The sequence below is a fragment of the Lissotriton helveticus genome, chromosome 5_1 (genome assembly GCF_964261635.1).
Source record: "Lissotriton helveticus chromosome 5_1, aLisHel1.1, whole genome shotgun sequence".
Lineage (NCBI taxonomy): Eukaryota > Metazoa > Chordata > Amphibia > Caudata > Salamandridae > Lissotriton > Lissotriton helveticus.
The window spans coordinates 1,900,021,219-1,900,047,772 of record NC_136065.1 but is presented as its reverse complement, the minus strand read 5'-3'; the positions used below and the strand labels follow the sequence as shown (position 1 = coordinate 1,900,047,772).

The window sequence follows — 26,554 nt, the reverse complement described above, 5'->3', positions numbered from 1 at the left end:
CATTTTTCCTAAGAGTTGTATTGTTTCTGTATTGTTGCTTTCTCCCTTCTAGTGTGCATGTTTATTTCCCTCCATCATAAGTTTTGTTTCTGGATGGACAGGTCATTGATACAGGTAAATTGTGGAGATTTACTTCTTCCACATTTCGCACAGAAAGTCCTCAGATTGGACTAGGAACAGGATATCAGATATTGTTTTTTGAGTTTAAAATATTTATAGAGCGCACGTACACCTGGTGGTTTCATGGCGCTGTGAGGTACTGAGCCCAAGAGGATCGGTGAAGAGTAGGACAACTATGATGGGAAGGCCTGTGAAAAAAGCAAGGTTTTAAGCGCCTTGCGGAAGTGTGGGTAATGAGTGGAGGATCTAAGGTTGGCGGGGAGAGAGTTCCAGAAGGCAGGGGCAAGTGTGGAAAATTTCGTGCCCCCCCACTTTTTACGCCTAAAGCGGGGAACTGTCAGCAATTGCTGAGAGGATGAGCGTAAGTCTGACGGGGGCGTAGGCCTTGATTTCCGAGGAGATGAATGCAGGGGCTGCGCCAGCCCGAGCTTGAAAGATGATACATCCTAGCTTGAAGTGAACTCGTTCCCGAATAGGGAGCCAGTGCAAGGACTTTAGGAGCGGAGTGACATGGTGGAATTTGGCCAGGTTGTGAACCAGGCGGGCAGCCTGGTTTTGGACCAGTTGTAGTCGGCGCATATTGTAGGCGGGCATGCCGCAAAAAAGGGCGTTGCCATAGTCTAGGCGGGAGATTACCATCGCCAGGACAATGAGTTTCAGGGCGGAAAAAGAAAAGAAACGGGAGACTTTACGGATCGTGCGGAGTGAAAGAAAGGAGGAGGAAACCACGGAGCTGACCTGGGAGTGCAGAGTGAGTTGGTCGTTCAATTTGATCCCTAGAGTTTTCACAGAGGAAGTGGGAGAAGGGGGGGGACCTAGGGAGGGGGGCCAGAAGAGCGGAGTCCAGGGACTGGAGCAGCCACCTGTCAGAACCAACTCAGTTTTGTCTGGGTTTAACTTCAGGTGGTTGTAATTCATCCAGTCCCGGATAAAGATCATAATAGACTGGAAATTCGCCATGGACTCAGGGGAAGGGGACAAAGTAAAAATAAGCTGGAGGTCGTCTGCGTAATTGTAGACGGAGACCTCCATTTGCTGAAGGGCGAAGATGAGAGGGGCAATGTACAAATTAAATAAAAGGGGAGAAAGGGAAGAGCCCTGAGGGACCCCGCATCGCACCTTCCGGAAGTCCGCCGAGTAATCGCCTAAGCGAACAGCCTGGGTGCGGTCCATCAGGAAGGAGGACAGCCAGACCAAGGCTGAACGACCGACCCCCGCCGCTCCGACACGAGAGAGTAAGATGGTATGATCAACCGTGTCAAAAGCGGCGGAGAGGTCGAGGAGGACCAGGGCCTGGGGGTGGTTAGTGTCCATGCCTTCTCTGAGGTTGTCAAGGACCGATAACACTACGGACTCTGTGGAGTGTGCGGGGCGAAACCCGGCCTGACGGGGGGCTAGCACTCCATTTTCCTCCACAAAGGTACTGAGCGCTCTGGTGACATGGCGCTCTAGTACCTTCCCTTGGAAGGGCAGCAGTGAGATGGGGCGATAGTTGACTAGAGCGGAGGGGTCGGCGCCTGGTTTTTTGAGGATGGGGACAATGATGGCCGGTTTTAGGGGTTGAGTGACAATGCCCTGGGTCAGTGAGCTATTGAGAAATTTCAGGGGAGGCTGAGCACAGACCGAGTAAATGTGCCTCAAGATGTGGGCAGGGCAGGGGTCTAAAGGTGAGCCCGATTTGATCAAAGGAAGAAGAGAGAGAAAGGCTTCCTCAGTCAAGGGAGGGAAGGAATCAAGGCATGCCGCGACTAATGGACACTGGGGGTTAGCGAAGGAAGGGGGGGGAGAAGGGATGTTAGCTTTGATGGGAGAGATTTTGTCTAGAAAATAAGAGTTAAGAGAGTTACATAGATCCTGGGAGGGGGTGGGTTTGGGGGTGACTGTCGGAGTAGGCGAGGTCGTGGACAATGGAGAAGATTTCTCTAGGCTGGTTTTCAGCAGCCATGATTTTGGAGGAGAAGTAGGCTGCCTTCGTAGCCAAAATAGTCTTTTTGTATTGAGACAGGAGGGTGGTGTACTGGGTTTTGAGGTTGGGGCAGTAGTCACGTCGCCAGGCCCGCTCGGCATGGCGCACTGTGAGTTTTAGTGCCTTAAGTTCCTCGTTGAACCAGCGATTGGCGTCGTTCGCACGTCTGGAGGACACCCGCCTGAGGGGAGCGACAGAGTCGCAGCCCGACAGGAGCCAGGAGTTGATGGAATCAGCTTGTTCGGAGGATGACAGGCCGTGTAGATCCGGACTAGATGCGAGGAGAGTGGCGGATAGTGCGGGCACGTCCACCTTGCTCCAGGAGCGCGCCCAGGTGTTTTTGGGGAGAGAAGGCACGGTGACTAGGCTAAGGTGTAGGGAAAAGGACAACAAGAAGTGATCAGACCAGGTGCAGGGGGAGATGAGCAGGGAGGCTAGGGGGCAGTTTAGGGACCAGATTTGATCTAGAATGTGGCCCTGAATGTGGGTGGGGGAGTGAACGTGAGAGTCAAAGTTGAGGGAGCGGAGGGTGTCTGAGAAATCTTTCAAGATCGAGCATTCGGCGGGGTCGGACGGCCAAAAGTTGAAATCTCCTAGTATCAAGATAGAGGAGTTGTTGACCGCTAGGGTGGCTACTAGATCTTGGAAGCCGGGGAGAAAGGTTTGAGAGGATTGGGGGGGCGGTACATGAGCAAACAGGTGAGTGGGGCTCTAAAAGATGATGAGCGGACGACTAAAAAGTCAGACGATCCGATGGAGGGAAAGGATAACGGCTGAAAGGAGAATTCTCTGCGGGCAATCAGGGCGACGCCACCACCCGATTTGCCGGCGGGTCGGTCGGCGCGCAAAGCATAATAAGCAGAGGGGAGGGCAGCTAGCAGAGAAGGAAGGGAGTTGTCACAAAACCAGGTCTCTGTAAGAAATAAGAGATCTGGTTTGTGCGAGTCCAGCAGGATGAAGAGTTCGTGACAATGCTTAACTGCTGACCTGGTATTGAGATAAAAAACGGACAGGGTATTGGGCGCGGGAGGGGCAGGAGGGACTGGGGGAGGGAAGGGTAAAGGCAGCTGAGAAGGGGGGGCGCAAGGCCGTCAGTCCCAGTCTGTCGATGTGCAACATCACGGCGTTCTCCAAAGGCCACGGACCTTGGAGGGTGTGGAGCTGAGTCGAAGAGTAATGGACAATCTGGGCATGATTGATGGCCCCTGGGCCCGGTCGGCCGCGGACGGGCGAAGACGGGCTTACCTTTGGCGCAGCTTCGGGGCGCAGACGGCGTGCCCGCTGCGCTCGTCCGCTGCGCGTCCGGAAGATGCACATGATTTATGGGTAGGTGGGGCAGCGGCGGGAGGCGTAGCCTCTGAAAAGGGGCGTGGCCTCTGGGCTCGCGGGAATGGCGGCAAAACAAGTTTGGGTAACAAGCCGCGGCAGCGCTGGATCCGCTGCGCGAGCTGAGGTGGTCAAGGAGCGAAGTGAGTACAAGATATACAGTGACAATCAATAGTAAAGTTTTTTTTAAATCAATTTCTCGCTCCCGGCTTCCGCCTCAGGAGCTCAGTGCTTAATGGGCAGGCGCTTGTTGTCAGCGTCTATTTGTAGGTTGGCGGCGGGGGGCGTGGCCTCTGAAAAGGGGCGTGGCCTCCGGGCTCGCGGGAATGTCGGCAAAACAAGTTTAGGTAACAAGCCGCGGCAGCGCTGGATCCGCCGCGCGAGCTGAGGTGGTCAAGGAGCGAAGTGAGGACAAGATATACAGTGACAATCAAAAGTAAAGTTTTTTTTAAATCAATTTCTCGCCTCCGGCTTCCGCCTCAGGAGCTCAGTGCTTAATGTTTTTCTCTACCCGATTTTTTTTTTTTAATGCTCGCAGATGCATTTGTCAACCTAAAGTTGTCTATAAAGCAAACCCCTTTTGCTGTGCTCACTATAACACAATTATACACTGCGGTGGCTGCACAGGCCAATCTTGACCGGAACCATAATCAACATTCTACATGGAATTTCCTTCTATAAAAACACTGAGCAATTATGTGACTTTCAGGAAGACCAATATGTATGTTTATTAATGTTCCACTGCAGGAGAGACAAAAGCAGCTGACAAACAGGTTGAGAAAGTAGCAACGATGATAAAATCAAGAAAAATAACCTTTGCCACAACAGTTTTTCTAGGTAAACATTGACATGTGTGAAGTAAAGCAAAATGTTTAAAAATCATTTTCATACTATGCTCGTGACTGTGCACTAATTGTATTGGTTTCTGATGGAAGGATGCTGTGCAACATTATCATGTATACTTACTGAAAGTTGTGATGCATTATTTTGAAATACAAATAAAATATTAAAAAAAAAAAAAAATTCATAAGGAAAGAAGTTGAAAGAGCAAAGGCAAGTCTTTAAAACTCCATACTAAGGGGAGGTGGGGAGGGACATTAGCTAAGAACTTAACTGGACTTCAAATCATTCTAGGGATCTGGAGAAGTCGGTCTGCCTTAAAGTGACTGAGGTACGTTCTGTGTGGCTTGTACCAATCTGCTCCGATTTTTTTAATTAAGTTAAATGTGTTCTAAAGCAGTGGATCTTAACATTTTGACTTCTGTGTACCACACTTAATCATTACTGGAATGCGGAGACCCCCACTGAGTCAATATTGGAATCTGAAACCTCAATGAATCATTATTGTAATCTGGGGACCCCAGCCTAAGCAATTTCAAAGATTAAAACTGTAAAGTACGATTTACTTACCTTTGGTAACGATGTATCTGGTAGAGACAATTCTAGCCGCAGATTCCTTCACGTAGAATTATCCACAGGCGTGAGACTGGATCTGGAAATTTTTTGCCCAGCTTCCCTGCGCGCCGCGGGGGATGGCATCACTCGACTCCGCCCAGGCGTCGTACGCGTACGTGACATCAGCGAGGTCACATAAGTCCCACAGTGGCGCGCCTATATCAGTTTTCTTCGGAGAACTTTTCCGCGCCACAACGAGGAGCCATCAGACAAAACTGTGGGAGTATGGGAACAGTGTGCAAAAGAGCAGAAAAAGGAATGGTGACGAGCAACACCATAAGGAGCAGTGTCAACACTGCAGTACCCAAAGGCAGGGAAAAAAGGGAAAGAACAGAACAGGCACCCTTCCGGTATGTAGACCGCACCCCCCCTCCCCCTCCCCTTCCCGGAGCCAAGGAACACATGCAAAATGTCATGACAACATGTAGCAGGACTACAACCACAACCAAGAAGAATGACAATGTAGGGGAACCAGTTCCAAAACAACCAGGAACGACAAACTTCCAAGGCAACCCCAGCACAGAGCGTGACGACCCCCGAACAAACAAGGGGTACAGGCACGGCCAGAGGACCCCAACCTAGGGGATAGCAGAGGGGCCATAACCCTAGCAACAAAAAAGGGAAGAAGGAGGGGAGGGAGAGAGTGAAGGCGAGCCTCAATCCCGGGGCAACCAGAGCGGAGGGGCACAGGAGTACCTCTAAACCCATCCTCCGATGTGCCAAAGAGGAGGAAGAAACAAGAAACAAGACAAAGCATCCCGTCAAAAAGAGCGAAGGGATACACTCACAGAAGACAGAGCCACCCCCCGGGAGGTGGGTGCCGAAGACCAAGCCAAAGGCCTTCGCAGAACGGGGAGGAAGGGCGGGCCGTGAAGGAATTTGTGGCTAGAATTGTCTCTACCAGATACATTGTTACAGAAGGTAAGTAACTCGTACATCTGATAGAGCAACTAGCCACAGATTCCTTAACGTAGAATAGATTCCCTAGCCATACCCCCGGGGAAGGAGGACCTGCGAGACGACCCCACCAGCCTGGACATAAAAGAGGGTCCCACAGGGGACTAGTCCAACGGACAGGGCGAGAGTAGAAGAAAAAAGAAGAGGAAGCCCATTCACACTCAACAGCGGAAACAAGGGCAAGGCAAGGGGAGGCCGAAGCACCCCACACCCATACAAGGCAACAGAACCTTCATCCAATGCCAAAGCAAGGAAGAGGAAGACTCCCTGCGAAGAGGGCAGCTGAGCCCACCACAGTCAGAAGTCAAAAGACCAGATCGCAATAAAGGAGTCAGAAGCAGAAAGAGTAGCTCGGGGCACCCAGGAAACCCGGACATGCTGCCCCCGAAAGAGGGAGGAACACAAAATCCATCACAGCCCACAGGACAGAGAACCTGAACGTGAAGAAGGGCACGGACACACCTCAGAGAGAGGCCCTCACACGCAACCCAAAAAGAACTAGAACTAGAGCCACGACGCCAGGCCGCAGACAGACCAAGCAAACAGTGCAGCGACCTTGGAGAAAGACACATCGGGCGCCACCAAGGCATTCCAATCCAGCAAAAAGGGAATTGCACCTGCAACATACATAAACGGAGGAAGAGGAAGTAGAAGAGGAAGAAGAAGAGGAAGAGGAGGAGCCGCCAAGAACCTCCGGATGGCAGAGTCTGCCGGGGCATGGAACAAAAGAGTGCCATCAAAGGGAAGATCCACCAGTTGTTCCCTCGCATTTCCTAGGAACACACTGTCCCGAAGCCAAGCATGGCGGCGAAGGGCAACTGAAGAAGCCATGGCACGACCAAGCACCTCTGAGATGTCCAGATCGGAGCAAAGAATAAACGCTGCCAGCTCCCGGCCATCCAACACATGGTGCCGTAAGTCAACTCCAGCATTCTCCTGAGAAGTGGCAGATCCAAGGGACTCCGCCGAGTCCCACAAGCAAGAGGTGGCCCTAGCCAACACACAGACAGCGTTAAGGTCCCGCAGGGCCGCACTGGTGGAAGCAAACATATTGCGCCCCCAAGAGTCCAGCCAGCGGGCCTCCCGAGATGGTGGAGACAACAGCAGCGGCAAGGATGGAAAAGCAGTCTGCAAAACAGGACTCGAGGCAGAGGGATGGAGGGACAGACACACCGGGTCATGCTGTGCTGGAAGGTGCCGGTGCAAAAGGTGTTGGGGCACCGGATCCCCCATGGCGGAGCGTCCCCAAGCCCCTGTCAAGGAAGAGTGGAGTGAACCCTTAAACCGAAGCAGCAGCTCCCTCCCACCAGAGCCATGGTGGAGAACTTCCAGAAGATGATCCGCTGGAAAATGTGCAGCCGGATCACCCATGCGCAAAATACCCACAGCCGTGGAAACAGCGCGAGCGAAGGCCGCACCCGCCTCTGAAGGGCCCCGCGTCAAGGAGCTCCTCCATAGGCGACGGCTGCAAACGAAGGCGGCCGTCCCCTAAGCCAATAGGAGTGGGCAAGGGCCAGGTCCAGAAAGGTGAAAGAGGGACCGAGGAGTGGGGAACCTGTGGCTCCTCTTGCGAAAACCACGCTGCAGTGTCGGCGAGGAGCCGCCCTTTGATGACGTCGGGGAAAAAGCCACGACGCGGCGGCCCATCTCTGGCGAGGATGACATCAGGAGGCACCCAACCTCCGGGGAAGAGGGGGCGTCCGAGGACAAGTTCACAACCCGATGCCTGTCCGGTGCCATAGAATCCGCAACCTGAAGCAGGACGTCATCGTCGTCCAGCGCCAAAGACGACACCGGACAGGCCTCCTCCACACCACACGGCGCAGGAGAACAGGGCTGGGCCGGAGCGGCTAAAGGACGGCACCGGAATGGTTCCGACTTGACCTCCGACGAGGCAGCCACCTGCGTGGGGGATCGAGAGGGACCTGGGGAATAACTAGGAGTCCCCCGCCAGCCTCGACCCATGATGGAGCGAGAGGGGCCTGCTGCTCCCAGCGGCTCCAAGGCCGACTCGACCTCTGACTCGACCCCCGACAAGGCTGTTTCCTGCACAGAGGGACGAGAGGGGTCCGGGGAAGGATACAGGGTCTCCCACCAGCCTCGACCCATGATGGGACGAAGGGGATCCACCGACCCATGTGGCGCCGCCAGGGCCAGTAGCCGCCGGCGCTGTAGCAGCGTCACCTCAGCCTCAAACAAGATCGCCGTCTGTCCAAAGTGCCGAGAGGGGCTCGGGGATGCGACCTGAGCCCCGCCGACCTCCCGCGACACCACAGGGACACCCGCGGGAATTTGCGGCGAAGCAGAGGCGCAGAAGTCCGAAGGAGGGAACCGCGAAGGGCCGCACCCCAACGGCACCACATCCTCCGAGCCTGGATGCGAACCAGTCGGAGCCGGGGCCGGAGCCGGCGGCGATGCCGCGGAGGGCCCCACACTGCACACGGGATCCGCCAATGTCCCAGGAGGCGGAGGAGAAGCCAGCTAGGCCTGCAGAACCGCCGCATATGTCTCCATCTGGGATCTTGACACCCCCTCACCGGGAAACTGTGGATAGGGGACGATACACGGGCCCACATCACCCATGGAGAGCTCACACCCCCAACAGGCCAGAAACCAGCCCCCAGGGACAAACTGCGACACTCACCGACAGGGGAGCGATGCTCTGGCGGCTTAGGAGAAGGTTGAGTACGATGACGGCGGCTATGTCGAAAACCTACCGCAGAAGCTGATCGAGGTGACGAAGCCGATCTGGACATGCGAGCCGAGAGAAGTTTCATCTGGCGCTCCCGCCAAGACTTCGGCTCCAACTGCTGGCACGCCTCACAATCAGCTGTGATCCTCCCCCAAACACCATATACAAATGAGGTGAGGGTCCGTCGCCGACATCAGACGTCCACAAGACAAGCACGTTTTAAATCCCGAAGGCATCCGCACACTGTTCCCACAACACGCACAATAGCGAAAGGAAAAGGCCTAAACAGGCCTGGAGCACGAACCGGATCCGCATTGCACGCAGAAAAGGAAAAAACTGACGTAGGCTCGCCGGGGTGGGACTTATGTGACCTCGCTGACGTCACGTACGTGGACGACGCCTGGGCGGAGTTGCGTGATGCCGTCCCCCCGGCATGCAGTGATGTTGGGTGCAAAAATTCCGGAACTAGTCTCACGCCTGGGGATAATTCTACGTGAAGGAATCGGAGGCTCGTAGTCTCTATCAGATACAATATACAAAAGTATGAAAACAAGCACTTATCAAACAAATACAAAAATAATAAAATATTTAATGTTTAATTCGCAAAAAGATAAAAAAAATAATCTTCATTTTAGTGGGATGGTTGGAGCTTTTCTAAATTTCATAGAAGCCACCCATTATTACTATATGCCTCCATTTTCAAATTCCTTCTTCACAGAACGTTTGAAAATGTTCTGTTTTATATTTTGCATCTTCAACCATACATACTTTGCTATTATGTTAATATTATTTAATTTCAGAAGCAGGGTCAGACCTCATGTAGGGGTCATGAACCCCCCTCCCTCGTGTCATTTAATGCCTATTCTAATCTGTATAAAAACAAAAAATTAACAAGGAACATAAAAAAAAAATCAGAAAGCAGCACTTTTTATTAAATAAAATGTTCAACGTTTCCATTGACAAGAGATATTGTAACATTTCTGAATTTAAATGATCATCGGAGGAAGAAATATTCCTTTGCCAAACTGTGTATGTGACCACTAAAACTGTTGCTAATTGCATGCTCTGACAATTGTGGTCTTCTCAATCAGGAGATAGGTCCAGCATCACAGGGATTATAGAGTAAGGAAAAAAATGTTGGTGTCACTACTACCTTGATGTGCGTTAGCAAAGTTTTCAAGGTGAGGTACAGCTGGTCTGGATCCTTGAATTCCTTCCTATAAAACAAATAAAACAGCTGGTAATAATGTATTAAGTTGATAATTGTGCATTGCAGAAGAACAGCAATAGAAAAATAGTTCCACAAAGCCTCCTTAAAGTTTGCATCCTTGAGACCGATTTGCTACCTCTGAAATCTCAACCCCTGAACCAGGTGATGACAAATTGTACCTTTCTCTACCCATCCAAACACTGGTGCTACCTCACCACAGAGTCGCCAGTAGCAATCCCACAAAACCAGCTCATTAGTGTTGCATGAATATTAGTGACACTAATTGCACACACTATCCTTCACCTTCCCAATGAAGAATTAATCAGGAGCGTCCACAAAACCCGACCTCTTATGTAATCAAAACAACAAAAATACCATTTGAGCGGAGTTACTCCCTTCAACCTCGCACTAACTGTATTAGAATATAAATATCATCTTGGCTAAATCTCCCCTAATTTGCACACTCATTAATAACCTTTGGTCAGGTATTGAGGGGACATAGAGGAGATCCGTATTTCACAGAAAGGGACAGAATAGTTGCTGACAATCAACAGGTGAGAGCAGCCGGGGCTCTCCTGAATGCTATTGAGACTTCAATAAACATAAGGGCAACCAGGGGAAAGAAGAGAAAGACGGAAACTGCTTGGAGGTCCTAATGGCAAATCCAAAGATTTTATAGTGGCATGCTTCATCGTCGGCACCTATTGACACCCTGGTATAAACAGTGGTGATTGAGAAAATAACGCTCAATTAGAAACTGGTCTTTGTTTTTTAAATATGCTCATGGTACCCTGTTAATAAATAGTAGTTCTTTTTAGGTATACCGCAAGGCATTTTTAAGATTCTCTTTTCAACTGGATCCCTGCTTTTTACCTTATATAGGATGAGGATACGTTATTGGAGGAGTCTGTCCTGGTGGTACTATCCTACCAGGGGGTGGACAGGTGCCAATAATGAAGCATGCCACTATCTGGTGGGTGAGGCGTCTACTCCAAAATCTTTAGCTTTCCCTGTAGGACCTCCAGGGAGTTTTGATCTTTTTCTCTTCGTTCACCTTTTGTGTATTGTTATTAATTTGAGAACCCAACCAAATCAGGCTTCTATCGTTCTCCCTGTGTGAAGAAAGATGCTAGAGAAACTTCCCAGAACATTGATTTCCATCCAATGCGGTTACAATCATGTGGAAAGAAGCACACTCTCCATCAAGAAGTGACACCACAGGAGTGAGACTTTTGTGTGTCTACAATACTGGTTACTTAGGCGAATCACACATTTGACTTGCTCAGCGCTTGGTGACTTCCAGCCTCTTGTTAAAATGCATAATTACAACTTTCACTCCCCTGCGTCAAAGTGCAGCACAGCTGAACACCTCCCAAACCCTTGCACCCCAGATCGGTTGTCATTGTATTCTTTTGTCGCCACATTTTTCTGAGTGCTCAAACTTTGTACATGCAGTGAACAATCTTTCTGAGGCAAAATCAAGAACAAACACTAAAGACAGGCGATCATCAACACTTACACTTTCTCTTTTCCCATAGGTTTCCAGCCAGTTTCACCTGTCAATTGAGAAAAATGAAAATTAACAGATTCTGCTCAGACAAGTCCAAATGTCTTGGCCGACTACTGTAAAAGAGCTGCAATAGAACACCAATTTCCAAACTGCTCTATAGCGTTCCATGCAGCATTGTTTTTAATGAGCTTTATTAAATTGGCACAATTTTTCTTTAGTAAAATAGGGAAAATGCTACTTACTAGTATGCATCTGTTCTTGGCATGTAGAGCTGTAGATCCGCATACTTTTGCGTAGATCACCATCTGGTGTTGGGCTCGGATGTTTGCACTTTGTTATTGTGGTAGTCTTTGTAGTAACAAGATAGGTGACTCCTCCTTTGGTTAGTAGTGCGTATGGGCATCGACTCCATCTCCAGATTGTTTTCGCCATAAAGGGTGATGATGGAGTTAGTTAGAAATAGAAAAGATGTCCATGTGTAATATATCTAAGTAAGATAGTACTGCAACACATATAGGTGTCCGGGGTGGCGTGTGGGCGTATGCGGATCTACAGCTTTACATGCCAAGAACAGATGCATACTGGTAAGTAGCATTTTCCGTTCGAGGCATATGAGCTGTAGATCGCATACATTCCCATAGACTATACAGCAGTTACCCTGTTAGCGGTGGCTACCCGTTTGTGTTGGAGTAGTTTGAAAAAGTGTTTTTAGTACAGCCTGGCCCACACTAGCTTGTTGTTTTGCCAGCGCATCTACAGAGTAGTGTTTTGTGAAAGTGTGCGGGGTAGACCATGTTGCTGCTTTGCAAATGTCATCAATGGGGATGTTTCCTAAGAATGCCATGGATGCCCCAAGCTTGCGTGTGGAATGCGCTCTAGGGGGAATGGATAATGTACGCTTTGCTTTTTGGTAGCATATTTGAACGCATTTAACGATCCACCTGGTAATTCCAGCGTTTGATATAGGATTGACCTTATGTGGTGGGGAGAAAGCGCCGAAAAGTTTTTCTAGTTTTCCTGAAACTTTTTGTCCTTTCAATGTGGTAAAGAATAGCTCTTTTGAGGTCAAGTGTATGAAGAGCCCCCTCAGCTGCTGAGTCTGATTGAGGAAAAAATACTGGGAGCTCAACAGACTGGTTAAGGTGAAAGGTGGAAATTACTTTAGGTAAGAATTTAGGGTTTATACCAAGAACCACTTTGTTATGTTGGATTTGCAAAAATGGTTCCTGTATGGTAAATGCCTGGAGTTCACTCACTCTTCTGAGAGATGTGATGGCCACAAGGAAAGCTACCTTCCATGTGAGGAACTGTAACTCACATTTATATAAAGGTTCAAAGGGGGGGGGGGGGGGGCATGATCCTTGTTAGGACAATGTTTAATTCCATACTGGAGAGGGTGGTACTCTGGGAAGAATTACCCTTTTAACACCTTCGCCGGGGGGGGGTAATTCCCCCATGGCGCAGGGGGGTGGGGTGGGAGTCTGCGGCGCCGCGGTGCTCGTGACGAGCCCAGCTCGTCATGATGCATAGTGGAGCTGAGCTCAAGACGAGCTGGGCTCGTCACGACTCCGCCCACTGATTGATTCTCACGTACAGGCGGGAAATCAATTACGCGTGGGAGTGCCGCAGCAGTTATGACGAGCCCAGCTCGTCATGAGCACAGCTCCACTGTGCCTCATGACAAGCTGGGCTCGTCATGAGCATGGAAGCGGTTAAGGCCTTCCATAAAGCTTTGATGGGAGGCACCCTAAACAATGAGATGTGTTGTCTGTTTTGTAAGTAAGCTGCTATAGCAGCAAGATGTAATCGTATGTACATGCCAGATTACATCTTTGTAAATGCAGGAGATAACAAATTTGAGTTGAAGCATCTAGTGGATTGATGATGATGTATTGCAATAAACAACAAATCTTTTCCATTTAGCTGCGCAGAATGACTATAGTGGTAGGACGTCTAGCTTCTCTAATGACGTTCATGCAGTCTGGTGGGAGATTGAGGTAACCAAACTCTAAGACTTCAGGAGCCAGATCGATAGGTTCAGTTGAGCTGGTTCTGGATGTCTTATCTCTCCATGGTTTGTGAGAAGCTTTGGGGAAAGGTGCAACATTTGGTGTGGGATTACTGAGAGTTCCAGCAGTGTTGTGAACCATGGTTGTCGGGCTGATGTTGGCGCAACCAGGATCATTGTGAGAGACTATTGTTTGAGCTTGCGCACCAGTAATGGAATGAGCGGGAGAGGCGGAAAAGCGTACGCAAATCTGCATGACCAGTGCATCCATATCGCATTGCCTTTGGAAAGTGGGTGTGGAAATCTGGAGGCGAAGCTTGGGCATTTTGTGTTTAAATGAGTGGCAAACAAATCTATGTCTGGAAGGCCCCACATTTGAAAAAATGGAGGAAGAACTTGCAGATTAAGTTCCCATTCATAAATCTGCTGATGTTGACAATTGAGCAGATCCGCAATTTGATTGTGAATCCCAGGTAGGTGCTCTGATAAGAGGTATATCTTTTGAGGAATGGCCCATCTCCAAATGCTTTGTGCTAGGCGTGAAAGCTGCAGAGAGTTGTCCCCCCCCTGTTTTTGTATACAGTACATTGCTATCATGTTGTCCGTTCGGACTAGGGCAGTTTCGCCTAGGAGATGCTTCTGAAATGATTTTAGGATGAGAAATATGGTCAGTAACTCCAGGTGATTGATATGAAGGAGTTTCTGTTGAGGGGTCCACATACCTTGAATGGTGTGGTTTAAGAGATTAGCTCCCCAGTCGGTGAGCGATGCGTCCGCTGATAGCACTATTTGTGGAACCGGGTCTAAGAACAGCCGCCCTTTGGAAAGAATTGTTGTACTCAACCATCGAAATGTGCGCCTGTCTACCAACACCAACTTCCACTGTTGTGCTAGACATTCCTGTAGTGGACGCATTTGGAGTCTTGAGTAAGGGACGATTAGGATGCAAGAGGCCATCATCCCTATTAGCTACATGAACACCAGAGCTGTTATTGAGCGTTAAGGTTGAAGGGGTAGAAGTACGTTCCAGGCAGTAACCATACTGGTCTTACCCACCTATCTGTGGTGATGGAATTCCAGACAGGAAGTGGTCTGGGGGAGTGGAGGGAAGTCACTGTTTTGTGGTGGGGGAGTTGCGGGTGTTAGACCCACGTCCTCTCCCTCTGTTGTTATTGCCTCTGTAAGTCTCTCTAAAATATCCTCTGCTAGGGGAAGTTTGAGTTGGGCTTTTGTATGTGGAAGAGGTGTTTTCTGTGCCGGTTGTTTTGGAGGTGCCCCTATAAGAGGAGCGACGAAAGGAACCTCTACTAGTTGTTGCTTATAGAGCCCCATAGATTTGGCTGTTTCTGTGTCCTTTTTCATCTTTTCTAAAGATGTGTCCACAGTAGGTCCAAACAACTGTTCCTGATCCAAGGGTTTATGGAGGATGGTAGACTGTACCTCTTGCTTAAAACCAGATACGCGTAACCATGCATGTCCATGTAGTAACACACTTGTATTAATTGTGCGATATGCCATATCTGCTGCATCCAGGGCACATTTAAAAGAGCTATTTGTAATTAACTTTCCCTCTTGTAGTAGATAGTTTGCCTTGGTCTTATATTGGTTTGGAAAATGCTGCATGAGCTTTTCAAGTTCATCGTAGTGAGCCCTGTCATACCTCGCTAGTAAGGCTTGTGAGTTGGCCATACTCCAGAAGTTTGCCGCCTGGGACGCAACACTTTTACCCGATGAGTCCAGTAGTTTAAACTCTTTGTTTGGCGGAGGTGCATCAGCTGTGGTTTGGGAATTTGCCCATTTACGTGCATTTGCCACTACTGCGTACAAAGGAAGTTGACCTTTAATGTAAGCTGGATCGCTTGGAGCTGTTTTTTTTTTCTTAATTCTAGGATTGAGCACCCTAGCTCTGACAGGGTCTTTAAAAATCGCAGGGGCATGTTTAATCATCCCTTTAAGCATAGTGAGTGTTTTAGTTCTTTTTTGAGGCTGCGAGAATGTCTCTAATAGTCCTCTTCCAGGGGGACTGAATGGAGTTGAGCCCCATGGTATTGTGCAGCTCTATTTATTAGTTGCACAAACCCTACGTTGTCATCTGAAGGGGATGTTCTGGAGTGGTATAAATGTGGCTCAGGTACATCTGGGACATTATAATCTTCCCAAGAGTCATGAGGTGGGATACTGTGGGTGTCATCATAAGTATGTGTATCATCATGTGGTGGGTCTATGTCTTTATCCTCACCCCCTAAATCCTCATCATCATCTTGTGGTGCAGGTGATAGAGGAGGTACTAAAGAGCATGCCGAGGAAAGTAAAATGGTTGGAAGCTGAGGAGGTGGTGAAAAATGCCCCTAGTCTTTTTTTCTTTGAGGGTATTTCAGGTGTTTCTGAGGTGTCCAATTAACTCTTTTTAGGTGGTATTGAGGTGACTTGTCCTGTAATGGGGTCATTATGGAGTGTCTTTTTCTTAGGATTCAGTGGATCTGGATGGAAAAGATCATTGAATCATTTGTCTTTTTTCGGCGCCAAGGATTTGGGCTCCAAGTGGTATTTTGGCCTATCTTCCTTGGCTTTAGATGGGGTTTTTGTGTTCTTCTGCTTAGGTGGTGTTTGCGACTCCGAAGATTTAGGCTGTTTATTCTGATCCGAAGTCTTGGATTGAACCTACTTCGGTGCCGAAGATTCTGGTACCTTGGGTTTTGGTGCCGAAGAGTCTGGTGTCGACATTAAGTTGGGCTTATGTTTCAATGCCGAAGACGGTTTTGGCACCGTGATGTGACTGGCTCGATCCCGAGCTGCCTGAAGGCTTGGTGGGCTTCAGAGCCGGGCCCGGAGGTTGGGCTTCTGAAGTATTGTCAAGGTGTCGACCCAGAACCGAAGGTAAAGGTGTTACCGGAGCCTTTTGTTTTTTCGGGGAGGGGCGGCGATGTCAGTACTCCCGTTCCATTGACCTGGAGTAATCGACTGGTCTTCTGAGTCAGATTAGTCGGATTCGGAGACGCTGGCTTGTTCATCTCCTGTCTCCGGTTGCAGATCGTCGGGGCCTGCCTCGAAGATGTTGTCCGGCACTGAGACGGTTGATCTAGACATTTCGTGACGTTGAGCCTGGCGATCACGTACAGTCTTCCTGGACCTGAAAGAATCACAGGCCTGGCAGAGTAGACTCTCATGTGGTAATTTAGCCCCACACTTGCATTTTTTAAATGGAGTCCTTTCCATATGCTGGTTGATGGCGCAGATCGGCCTAACGGCCCACGTCGACGACCGGACCAGAAAATCTCTTTGGAACTGGTTACGCATCGAGAGATCGCGATCGAAACAATACCGTTGAGTGGTGAGAGCTTTGCACGTCAAAGGGGAATCGAAACGACACCGACCCGGAGCGCAGCAAATCACATCCGAACCCGATGGCGGAAAAAACAATCTGGAGATGGAGTTGATGCCCATGCGCACAACTAACTAAAGGAGTCACCTATCTAATGACTACAAAGACTTCCACAATAACATAGTGCAAACATCCGAGCCCAACACCAGATGGCGATCTAAGCAAAAGTATGTGATCTACAGCTCATATGCTTCGAACACTGAGTTTAGCCTCCAGCTCCCTCCAGTTAAAACATTACTTTGTTGGGTATCACAAATAATCGATTGATGTACTCCCAACAGGCCATCAAATCACAGCCTTCAGCTGAACCACCACCTGCTGGAGAGAAACCCTCACATGCAGACTGTTTAAATAGACCAAATGAGTTAGAAAATGTGTCACTTGTTTAAATAACAAGGGATCGCCCATCAAGAACGTTACTCCACGCATAATTACAAAACCACTTAAGGAAAATGATATGTTCATAATGAGAAGCAAAGAGTTAGAACTATAGATATTTATCTCCTGCCAGCCTTTGTCCAGCTATAGGTCTGCCAGTAACCAGATAACATTGGTAGTCAATGCTCTTAATCAAAAATGCTTTAAACATTCACACAAAAAATGTCATACTTACGTATTCCAGGAATACTCTCAACTGGAATCTGTCGGACACCTTCTTTAAAACATGTCAGTCCAGGGTATACCTTTCGGATCTGAGCCTGTTTTCGTTCAATCAATTTTTTTATAATCTGCAAGAAGACAAAAAAGTGCTCTTTTATTAAATCAAAACAACACAAATAGAATTTGAACTGAGCTACTCCCGCCAACCTCGCACTAACTGTATTAGAATATAAATATCATCTTGGCTGGATGAAGGTGGGTAGTGAGCACTACCTACAGGGCTCTGCAACATGCGCCCATAAGCTCAAGAAAGTGGGGCTTGCGCCTTCCACCATCCAACAAGGTAGCCCAGCTAGTCAAAGGAATACACCATTAAAAACGTTCTGTAGTTTGGCAACCGAGAGGAAGCGATAAGTCATAATAGTCTACAAAGATAAAGGTCACAAACCCGCCTTTCCCTTTAAAATAACACGGTCAACAGGAAATCACTTTTGTTCTCGCATTTCCCAGATCAGTGCATCCACGCCTGCCCATTCACTGAACGATGCAGTGCCCATTGACTTGGTGAACTCTAGACCGATGTGTCAGCCAGGAATTCAACCTCATAGCAAGAGGCATCATTGACTTCTTGACTACTAGATATCATCCTGTCTTGACAGAAAGTTAAGTGTTTTTCAACATCTTGTAGAAGACCCTCCAAAGACTCATACCTCTTTCTGCTTTTTGATGATGTGAGAAAGCTCAGTGTAAGGAATCCGTGGGTTCAGCTCACATTCCATTAAAGTGGCCCCTTCGTAGTCTTTAATGTATCCCAAGTACCGAACCTTTGGCACTTTGATATCTTTAGAAAATCCCTGAAAATTAGAACATTGAATCATTAGATTCACGAAAGCAGTAATATCATGCTGAAGCTTACCAACTGTGAGGAAGACGGTCATTCCTAATTAGTACAACAAATGGGTCGCTTGTCCCTTTTTTAAAAAAAAAAACTACGTCTTAAGAATAACGCTTATGAAAATGAAAAGGACACAGGGTGGCAAAGAACAAGAGATAAAGGAAGAAAACAATAACAATTTACACCGCTGCAACCTTACCAATTTTCTACATAGGTTCACTTGTATGAGACCCACAGTGAATACATCAGTTCGCAATCAAATAATTCAACATGGTCCAAACATATAAACAGAAGAAAATCTTTAGTGCCAAGATTATACGAACACCACATACTCCTCACGTAGTCATTCTTTGGATGATTTTACCCATAAAGCTGCTGTTTAGCAAGTTTCCCAAAACGAGCAGAGACTTACATTTTCTATGACTCAAGTCAGAATAAGGTCTCAAGGGAATGCTGTTAAATCGTACAAAGTTAAAAGATCGCTACATCGCTCAAAGATGTATAATGATCACTTGATGGTCAAAGAGAATTTATAACAAAAAAACAAACAATTACTTGTTTCTTAAAGTAGCCAATAGCATATTCGTCTGCATAGGTCAGGAAGTAGAGTATGTTGTGCTTGATGTGGTACTCCTTGAGATGGTTCATGAGATGCGTGCCGTATCCCTGAAAGACAACCCACAGAGGACAGTAGTAAGCACATAATGCATACACAGCAGAAGATCCAAACAGACTTTACAATTATTTTCTTTCACTGAAATAGTTTAGACAGTGTAGGATTGTGCTTAGCATTTTGATGATGGCTGTATTATAGATTTGTATCTCTCTTATCATATCATTTTCCATGCACTGTATACATAGGATGCTGCACACAGGAGAAAACCTGTATAACTAAATTAATGACATAATGCCATGAAAGCAACTTTTACCTTAACTTGTTCATTTGATGTCACAGCGCAAAACACAATCTCCGTGAATCCTTGTGATGGGAACATCCGGAAGCAGATCCCGCCTATTACACGTCCGTCCTTGATTAGTGCAAGCGTTTTGTGTTTACTTAAGGGAGAAGACAGAGAAACCTTGTAATGCTTGTGGAGAAAAAAACACATTAGGATATTCAATTTCAGATTTGCAGGCAATACTGCTTTACCAAGAAGACTGAGAAAGTCATGCAGCTTCAGGGAAGGTGAGGGAAAATAACAACTCTTGGGAAATATATAACGGAAGGGAATAATCGGACAATCCAAATACGGTAGTCCAATCTGTTAAATAAGGGACCTGAAAATGCCATGTAAAGCAAGTCTTAGCAACCATTTAAGGAGGATAATGCAAGGAAGACGTACGGATCGAAGACCAGCCGGGTGATGTACTCCTTTGGCATTCGTGGCAGCTGATGGGAGAACACGTTCTGCAGTCCTACCAGCCACATGAGGATCTTCTTGTTGGATTTCTGAGATAGGGAGTTTCCAATGATGTGGAATTCAATAATGCCCCTACGCTCTTCAAGCCGGGCAGTCTCGTCTCTGGCAGCGTTGGCCGACAGCAAACTGGTCTGAAGATGAGAATGGGGATATTAGTAGAATTGAGACAAAAAATAAATAAATCACTATCTTCTAAAAGAGTTTTTAAAGCACTAGCTAGGCACTAACATTTGTGTGTGTGTGTGGGGTGAGACTTCTACTGTCCTGAGGAATTAGCCCAAATCATGGATAGGGACATGATTTATTTGGCAGGTGAACATAATCATGGCCACTGAAATTATGTGGTGGGGAGGGCAAAATTATACAAAGCAGGTTTGACTAAAGTATTTGGCAAAAAGAGGCACATAATGCAGCTCATTTTTTCATAGTATTCATTTATTTGGGCATTTTTACAATTCTGGGCAAAGATTTTCATCTCATTAGTACCAGTTTAACACACAAACATAACAATAAGCGACAGAAGAGTGACCAGCCAACCTTTGTGAACAGCATTACACTGTGCAGCAGCATACGTTGCAGAGATTTTAGTGATTTTCTACCTCTTTGAGCTATACTGAATATGCTGAAAAAGGTGTGGCCTCATAGTTGCAGGGGTACTAATCACAATCCTGTGTCAGCAAATTATGGTAAAATCAATTGCGAACAAGGGATGAGATGGGACCTCGTGGCCAGAGCCACCGAACTTGGGAAGCCTGATTTGAATTCCAGACTCGGATCAACATTGTGAGATTCTGGCCAGGAGACCCAATTAATGAATTACTCTAGGCTAAAAAAGAAAAACAAATGTATAAAACCCTTGCACCACATACAACAACAAGCATTTGCAATGCAATATGTCTCGCATTAGGAACATTTGAGCTATTGGTATTGTAAATGACAATTTTTTTATGTATGTGTTGGTTTTGAAAATAGAGAAAATAATAGCTTTGTCATTTACAATGCCAATAGTTATAACGTTCGCAAATGTGACACCTATAGCATTTGTAATGCAATATGTGTTGTATTTAAGTGACTTACATGTATTGCTTTTACAAATAACAATGGCTTTTATTTTTTTTTATATTTAACACTTAAATAAAAGTTATTGTAATTTATAATGGCAATAGCTTAAACTTTTGTAAATAACTTTTGTGAAGATTATGTTCTGTGTATTTTATTGTGACGAAAATCCAAGAACAGAAGTGAAATTTTAACATCTTTTTGTGACATTTGTAATAAAGCTTGAAACATTGAGAGAACATATTTGAACCAGTGATGCTGTGGTGGTGCTGAGTGATGCTGTGGTTGCGCTGAGTGATGCTGTGGTTGCGCTGAGTGATGCTGTGGTTGCGCTGAGTGATGCTGTGGTTGCGCTGAGTGGTTGTGCTGAGTGATGCTGTGGTGACGCTGGGTGACGCTGTGGTGGCGCTGAGTGATGCATTCTTGGCCCTGAGTGATGATGTGGTGGTGCTGAGTGATGCTGTGGTGCTGCTGAGTGATGCTGTGGTGCTGCTGAGTGATGATGTGGTGTTGCTGAGTGATGATGTGGTGGCGCTGAGTGATGCATTCTTGGCCCTGAGTGATGATGTGGTGGTGCTGAGTGATGCTGTGGTGGCGCCGAGTGATGCTGTGGTGGCGCCGAGTGATGCTGTGGTGGCGCCGAGTGATGCTGTGGTGGCGCCGAGTGATGCTGTGGTGGCGCCGAGTGATGCTGTGGTGGCGCCGAGTGATGCTGTGGTGGCGCCGAGTGATGCTGTGGTGGCGCCGAGTGATGCTGTGGTGGCGCCGAGTGATGCTGTGGTGGCGCCGAGTGATGCTGTGGTGGCGCCGAGTGATGCTGTGGTGGCGCCGAGTGATGCTGTGGTGGCGCCGAGTGATGCTGTGGTGGCGCCGAGTGATGCTGTGGTGGCGCCGAGTGATGCTGTGGTGGCGCCGAGTGATGCTGTGGTGGCGCCGAGTGATGCTGTGGTGGCGCCGAGTGATGCTGTGGTGGCGCCGAGTGATGCTGTGGTGGCGCCGAGTGATGCTGTGGTGGCGCAGAGTGATGCTGTGGTGGCGCAGAGTGATGCTGTGGTGGCGCCGAGTGATGCTGTGGGTGGCGCCGAGTGATGCTGTGGTGGCGCCGAGTGATGCTGTGGTGGCGCCGAGTGATGCTGTGGTGGCGCCGAGTGATGCTGTGGTGGCGCCGAGTGATGCTGTGGTGGCGCCGAGTGATGCTGTGGTGGCGCCGAGTGATGCTGTGGTGGCGCCGAGTGATGCTGTGGTGGCGCCGAGTGATGCTGTGGTGGCGCCGAGTGATGCTGTGGTGGTGCCGAGTGTTGCTGTGGTGGTGCTGAGTTCTCCTGTGGTGGTGTTGAGTGATGCATTCTTGGCCCTGAGTGATGCTGTGGTGGTGCTGAGTGATGCATTCTTGGCCCTGAGTGATGATGTGGTGGTGCTGAGTGATGCTGTGGTGCTGCTGAGTGATGATGTGGTGTTGCTGAGTGATGATGTGGTGGTGCTGAGTTCTCCTGTGGTGGTGTTGAGTGATGCATTCTTGGCCCTGAGTGATGCTGTGGTGGCGCCGAGTGATGCTGTGGTGGCGCCGAGTGATGCTGTGGTGGCGCCGAGTGATGCTGTGGTGGCGCCGAGTGATGCTGTGGTGGCGCCGAGTGATGCTGTGGTGGCGCCGAGTGATGCTGTGGTGGCGCCGAGTGATGCTGTGGTGGCGCCGAGTGATGCTGTGGTGGCGCCGAGTGATGCTGTGGTGGCGCCGAGTGATGCTGTGGTGGCGCCGAGTGATGCTGTGGTGGCGCCGAGTGATGCTGTGGTGGCGCCGAGTGATGCTGTGGTGGCGCCGAGTGATGCTGTGGTGGCGCCGAGTGATGCTGTGGTGGTGCCGAGTGATGCTGTGGTGGTGCCGAGTGATGCATTCTTGGCCCTGAGTGATGAAGCGGTAATGCTGAGTGATGCTGTGGTGGTGCTGAGTGATGCTGTGGTGGTGCTGAGTTCTCCTGTGGTGGTGTTGAGTGATGCATTCTTGGCCCTGAGTGATGAAGCGGTAATGCTGAGTGATGCTGTGGTGGTGCTGAGTGATGCTGTGGTGGTGCTGAGTGATGCTGTGGTGGTGCCGAGCGATGCTGTGGTGGTGCCGAGTGATGCTGTGGTGGTGCCGAGTGATGCCGTGGTGGTGCCGAGTGTTGCTGTGGTGGTGCTGAGTTCTCCTGTGGTGGTGTTGAGTGATGCATTCTTGGCCCTGAGTGATGAAGCGGTAATGCTGAGTGATGCTGTGGTGGTGCTGAGTGATGCTGTGGTGGTGCCGAGTGATGCTGTGGTGGTGCCGAGTGATGCTGTGGTGGTGCCGAGTGATGCTGTGGTGGTGCCGAGTGATGCTGTGGTGGTGCCGAGTGATGCTGTGGTGGTGCCGAGTGATGCTGTGGTGGTGCCGAGTGATGCTGTGGTGGTGCCGAGTGATGCTGTGGTGGTGCCGAGTGATGCTGTGGTGGTGCCGAGTGATGCTGTGGTGGTGCCGAGTGATGCTGTGGTGGTGCCGAGTGATGCTGTGGTGGTGCCGAGTGATGCTGTGGTGGTGCCGAGTGATGCTGTGGTGGTGCCGAGTGATGCTGTGGTGGTGCCGAGTGATGCTGTGGTGGTGCCGAGTGATGCTGTGGTGGTGCCGAGTGATGCTGTGGTGGTGCCGAGTGATGCTGTGGTGGTGCCGAGTGATGCTGTGGTGGTGCCGAGTGATGCTGTGGTGGTGTTGAGTGATGCCGTGGTGGTGTTGAGTGATGCCGTGGTGGTGTTGAGTGATGCCGTGGTGTTGCTGAGTGATGCCGTGGTGTTGCTGAGTGATGCCGTGGTGTTGCTGAGTGATGCCGTGGTGTTGCTGAGTGATGCCGTGGTGTTGCTGAGTGATGCCGTGGTGTTGCTGAGTGATGCCGTGGTGTTGCTGAGTGATGCCGTGGTGTTGCTGAGTGATGCCGTGGTGTTGCTGAGTGATGCCGTGGTGTTGCTGAGTGATGCCGTGGTGTTGCTGAGTGATGCCGTGGTGTTGCTGAGTGATGCCGTGGTGTTGCTGAGTGATGCCGTGGTGTTGCTGAGTGATGCCGTGGTGTTGCTGAGTGATGCCGTGGTGTTGCTGAGTGATGCCGTGGTGTTGCTGAGTGATGCCGTGGTGTTGCTGAGTGATGCCGTGGTGTTGCTGAGTGATGCCGTGGTGTTGCTGAGTGATGCCGTGGTGTTGCTGAGTGATGCCGTGGTGTTGCTGAGTGATGCCGTGGTGTTGCTGAGTGATGCCGTGGTGTTGCTGAGTGATGCCGTGGTGTTGCTGAGTGATGCCGTGGTGTTGCTGAGTGATGCCGTGGTGTTGCTGAGTGATGCCGTGGTGTTGCTGAGTGATGCCGTGGTGTTGCTGAGTGATGCCGTGGTGTTGCTGAGTGATGCCGTGGTGTTGCTGAGTGATGCCGCGGTGGTGTTGAGTGATGCCGCGGTGGTGTTGAGTGATGCTGCGGTGGTGTTGAGTGATGCTGCGGTGGTGTTGAGTGATGCTGCGGTGGTGTTGAGTGATGCTGCGGTGGTGTTGAGTGATGCTGCGGTGGTGTTGAGTGATGCTGCGGTGGTGCTGAGTGATGCTGTGGTGGCCCTGAGCGACATTGTTGTGTGCTGAGTAATGCTGCGGTGGTGTTGAGTGATGCTGCGGTGGTGTTGAGTGATGCTGCGGTGGTGTTGAGTGATGCTGCGGTGGTGTTGAGTGATGCTGCGGTGGTGTTGAGTGATGCTGCGGTGGTGTTGAGTGATGCTGCGGTGGTGTTGAGTGATGCTGCGGTGGTGCTGAGTGATGCTGCGGTGGTGCTGAGTGATGCTGTGGTGGTGCTGAGTGATGCCGTGGTGGTGCTGAGTGATGCCGTGGTGTTGCTGAGTGATGCCGTGGTGTTGCTGAGTGATGCTGTGGTGGCCCTGAGCGACATTGTTGTGTGCTGAGTAATGCTGCGGTGGTGTTGAGTGATGCTGCGGTGGTGTTGAGTGATGCTGCGGTGGTGTTGAGTGATGCTGCGGTGGTGTTGAGTGATGCTGCGGTGGTGTTGAGTGATGCTGCGGTGGTGTTGAGTGATGCTGCGGTGGTGTTGAGTGATGCTGCGGTGGTGTTGAGTGATGCTGCGGTGGTGTTGAGTGATGCTGCGGTGGTGCCGAGTGATGCTGCGGTGGTGCCGAGTGATGCTGCGGTGGTGCCGAGTGATGCTGCGGTGGTGCCGAGTGATGCTGCGGTGGTGCCGAGTGATGCTGCGGTGGTGCCGAGTGATGCTGCGGTGGTGCCGAGTGATGCTGCGGTGGTGCCGAGTGATGCTGCGGTGGTGCCGAGTGATGCTGCGGTGGTGCCGAGTGATGCTGCGGTGGTGCCGAGTGATGCTGCGGTGGTGCCGAGTGATGCCGCGGTGGTGCCGAGTGATGCCGCGGTGGTGCCGAGTGATGCCGCGGTGTTGCCGAGTGATGCCGTGGTGTTGCCGAGTGATGCCGTGGTGTTGCTGAGTGATGCCGTGGTGTTGCTGAGTGATGCCGTGGTGTTGCTGAGTGATGCCGTGGTGTTGCCGAGTGATGCCGTGGTGTTGCTGAGTGATGCCGTGGTGTTGCTGAGTGATGCCGTGGTGTTGCTGAGTGATGCCGTGGTGTTGCTGAGTGATGCCGTGGTGTTGCTGAGTGATGCCGTGGTGTTGCTGAGTGATGCCGTGGTGTTGCTGAGTGATGCCGTGGTGTTGCTGAGTGATGCCGTGGTGTTGCTGAGTGATGCCGTGGTGTTGCTGAGTGATGCCGTGGTGTTGCTGAGTGATGCCGTGGTGTTGCTGAGTGATGCCGTGGTGTTGCTGAGTGATGCCGTGGTGTTGCTGAGTGATGCCGTGGTGTTGCTGAGTGATGCCGTGGTGTTGCTGAGTGATGCCGTGGTGTTGCTGAGTGATGCCGTGGTGTTGCTGAGTGATGCCGTGGTGTTGCTGAGTGATGCCGTGGTGTTGCTGAGTGATGCCGTGGTGTTGCTGAGTGATGCCGTGGTGTTGCTGAGTGATGCCGCGGTGGTGTTGAGTGATGCCGCGGTGGTGTTGAGTGATGCCGCGGTGGTGTTGAGTGATGCTGCGGTGGTGTTGAGTGATGCTGCGGTGGTGTTGAGTGATGCTGCGGTGGTGTTGAGTGATGCTGCGGTGGTGTTGAGTGATGCTGCGGTGGTGTTGAGTGATGCTGCGGTGGTGCTGAGTGATGCTGCGGTGGTGCTGAGTGATGCTGCGGTGGTGCTGAGTGATGCTGCGGTGGTGCTGAGTGATGCTGTGGTGGTGCTGAGTGATGCTGTGGTGGCCCTGAGCGACATTGTTGTGTGCTGAGTAATGCTGCGGTGGTGTTGAGTGATGCTGCGGTGGTGTTGAGTGATGCTGCGGTGGTGTTGAGTGATGCTGCGGTGGTGTTGAGTGATGCTGCGGTGGTGTTGAGTGATGCTGCGGTGGTGTTGAGTGATGCTGCGGTGGTGCTGAGTGATGCTGCGGTGGTGCTGAGTGATGCTGCGGTGGTGCTGAGTGATGCTGTGGTGGTGCTGAGTGATGCTGTGGTGGTGCTGAGTGATGCCGTGGTGGTGCTGAGTGATGCCGTGGTGTTGCTGAGTGATGCTGTGGTGGCCCTGAGCGACATTGTTGTGTGCTGAGTAATGCTGCGGTGGTGTTGAGTGATGCTGCGGTGGTGTTGAGTGATGCTGCGGTGGTGTTGAGTGATGCTGCGGTGGTGTTGAGTGATGCTGCGGTGGTGTTGAGTGATGCTGCGGTGGTGTTGAGTGATGCTGCGGTGGTGTTGAGTGATGCTGTGGTGGTGTTGAGTGATGCTGCGGTGGTGTTGAGTGATGCTGCGGTGGTGCCGAGTGATGCTGCGGTGGTGCCGAGTGATGCTGCGGTGGTGTTGAGTGATGCTGCGGTGGTGCCGAGTGATGCTGCGGTGGTGCCGAGTGATGCTGTGGTGGTGCCGA

General features: G+C 50.0%; 1 protein-coding gene across 1 annotated transcript in view; it reads right to left on the bottom strand.

The window, feature by feature from the left end:
• KAT2A (lysine acetyltransferase 2A) overlaps window positions 1-26,554 on the bottom strand; it is a 156,878-nt gene that overhangs the window by 55,547 nt on the left and 74,777 nt on the right. The window contains exons 10-16 of the mRNA XM_078645408.1: window positions 19,465-19,673; window positions 19,051-19,177; window positions 18,677-18,787; window positions 17,937-18,080; window positions 17,240-17,354; window positions 11,246-11,282; window positions 9,670-9,733 (exon numbers count right to left, since the gene is read on the bottom strand). Of these exons, the coding sequence (XP_078501534.1) occupies window positions 9,670-9,733; window positions 11,246-11,282; window positions 17,240-17,354; window positions 17,937-18,080; window positions 18,677-18,787; window positions 19,051-19,177; window positions 19,465-19,673 (807 nt within the window). The remainder of the gene's footprint in view (window positions 1-9,669; window positions 9,734-11,245; window positions 11,283-17,239; window positions 17,355-17,936; window positions 18,081-18,676; window positions 18,788-19,050; window positions 19,178-19,464; window positions 19,674-26,554) is intronic.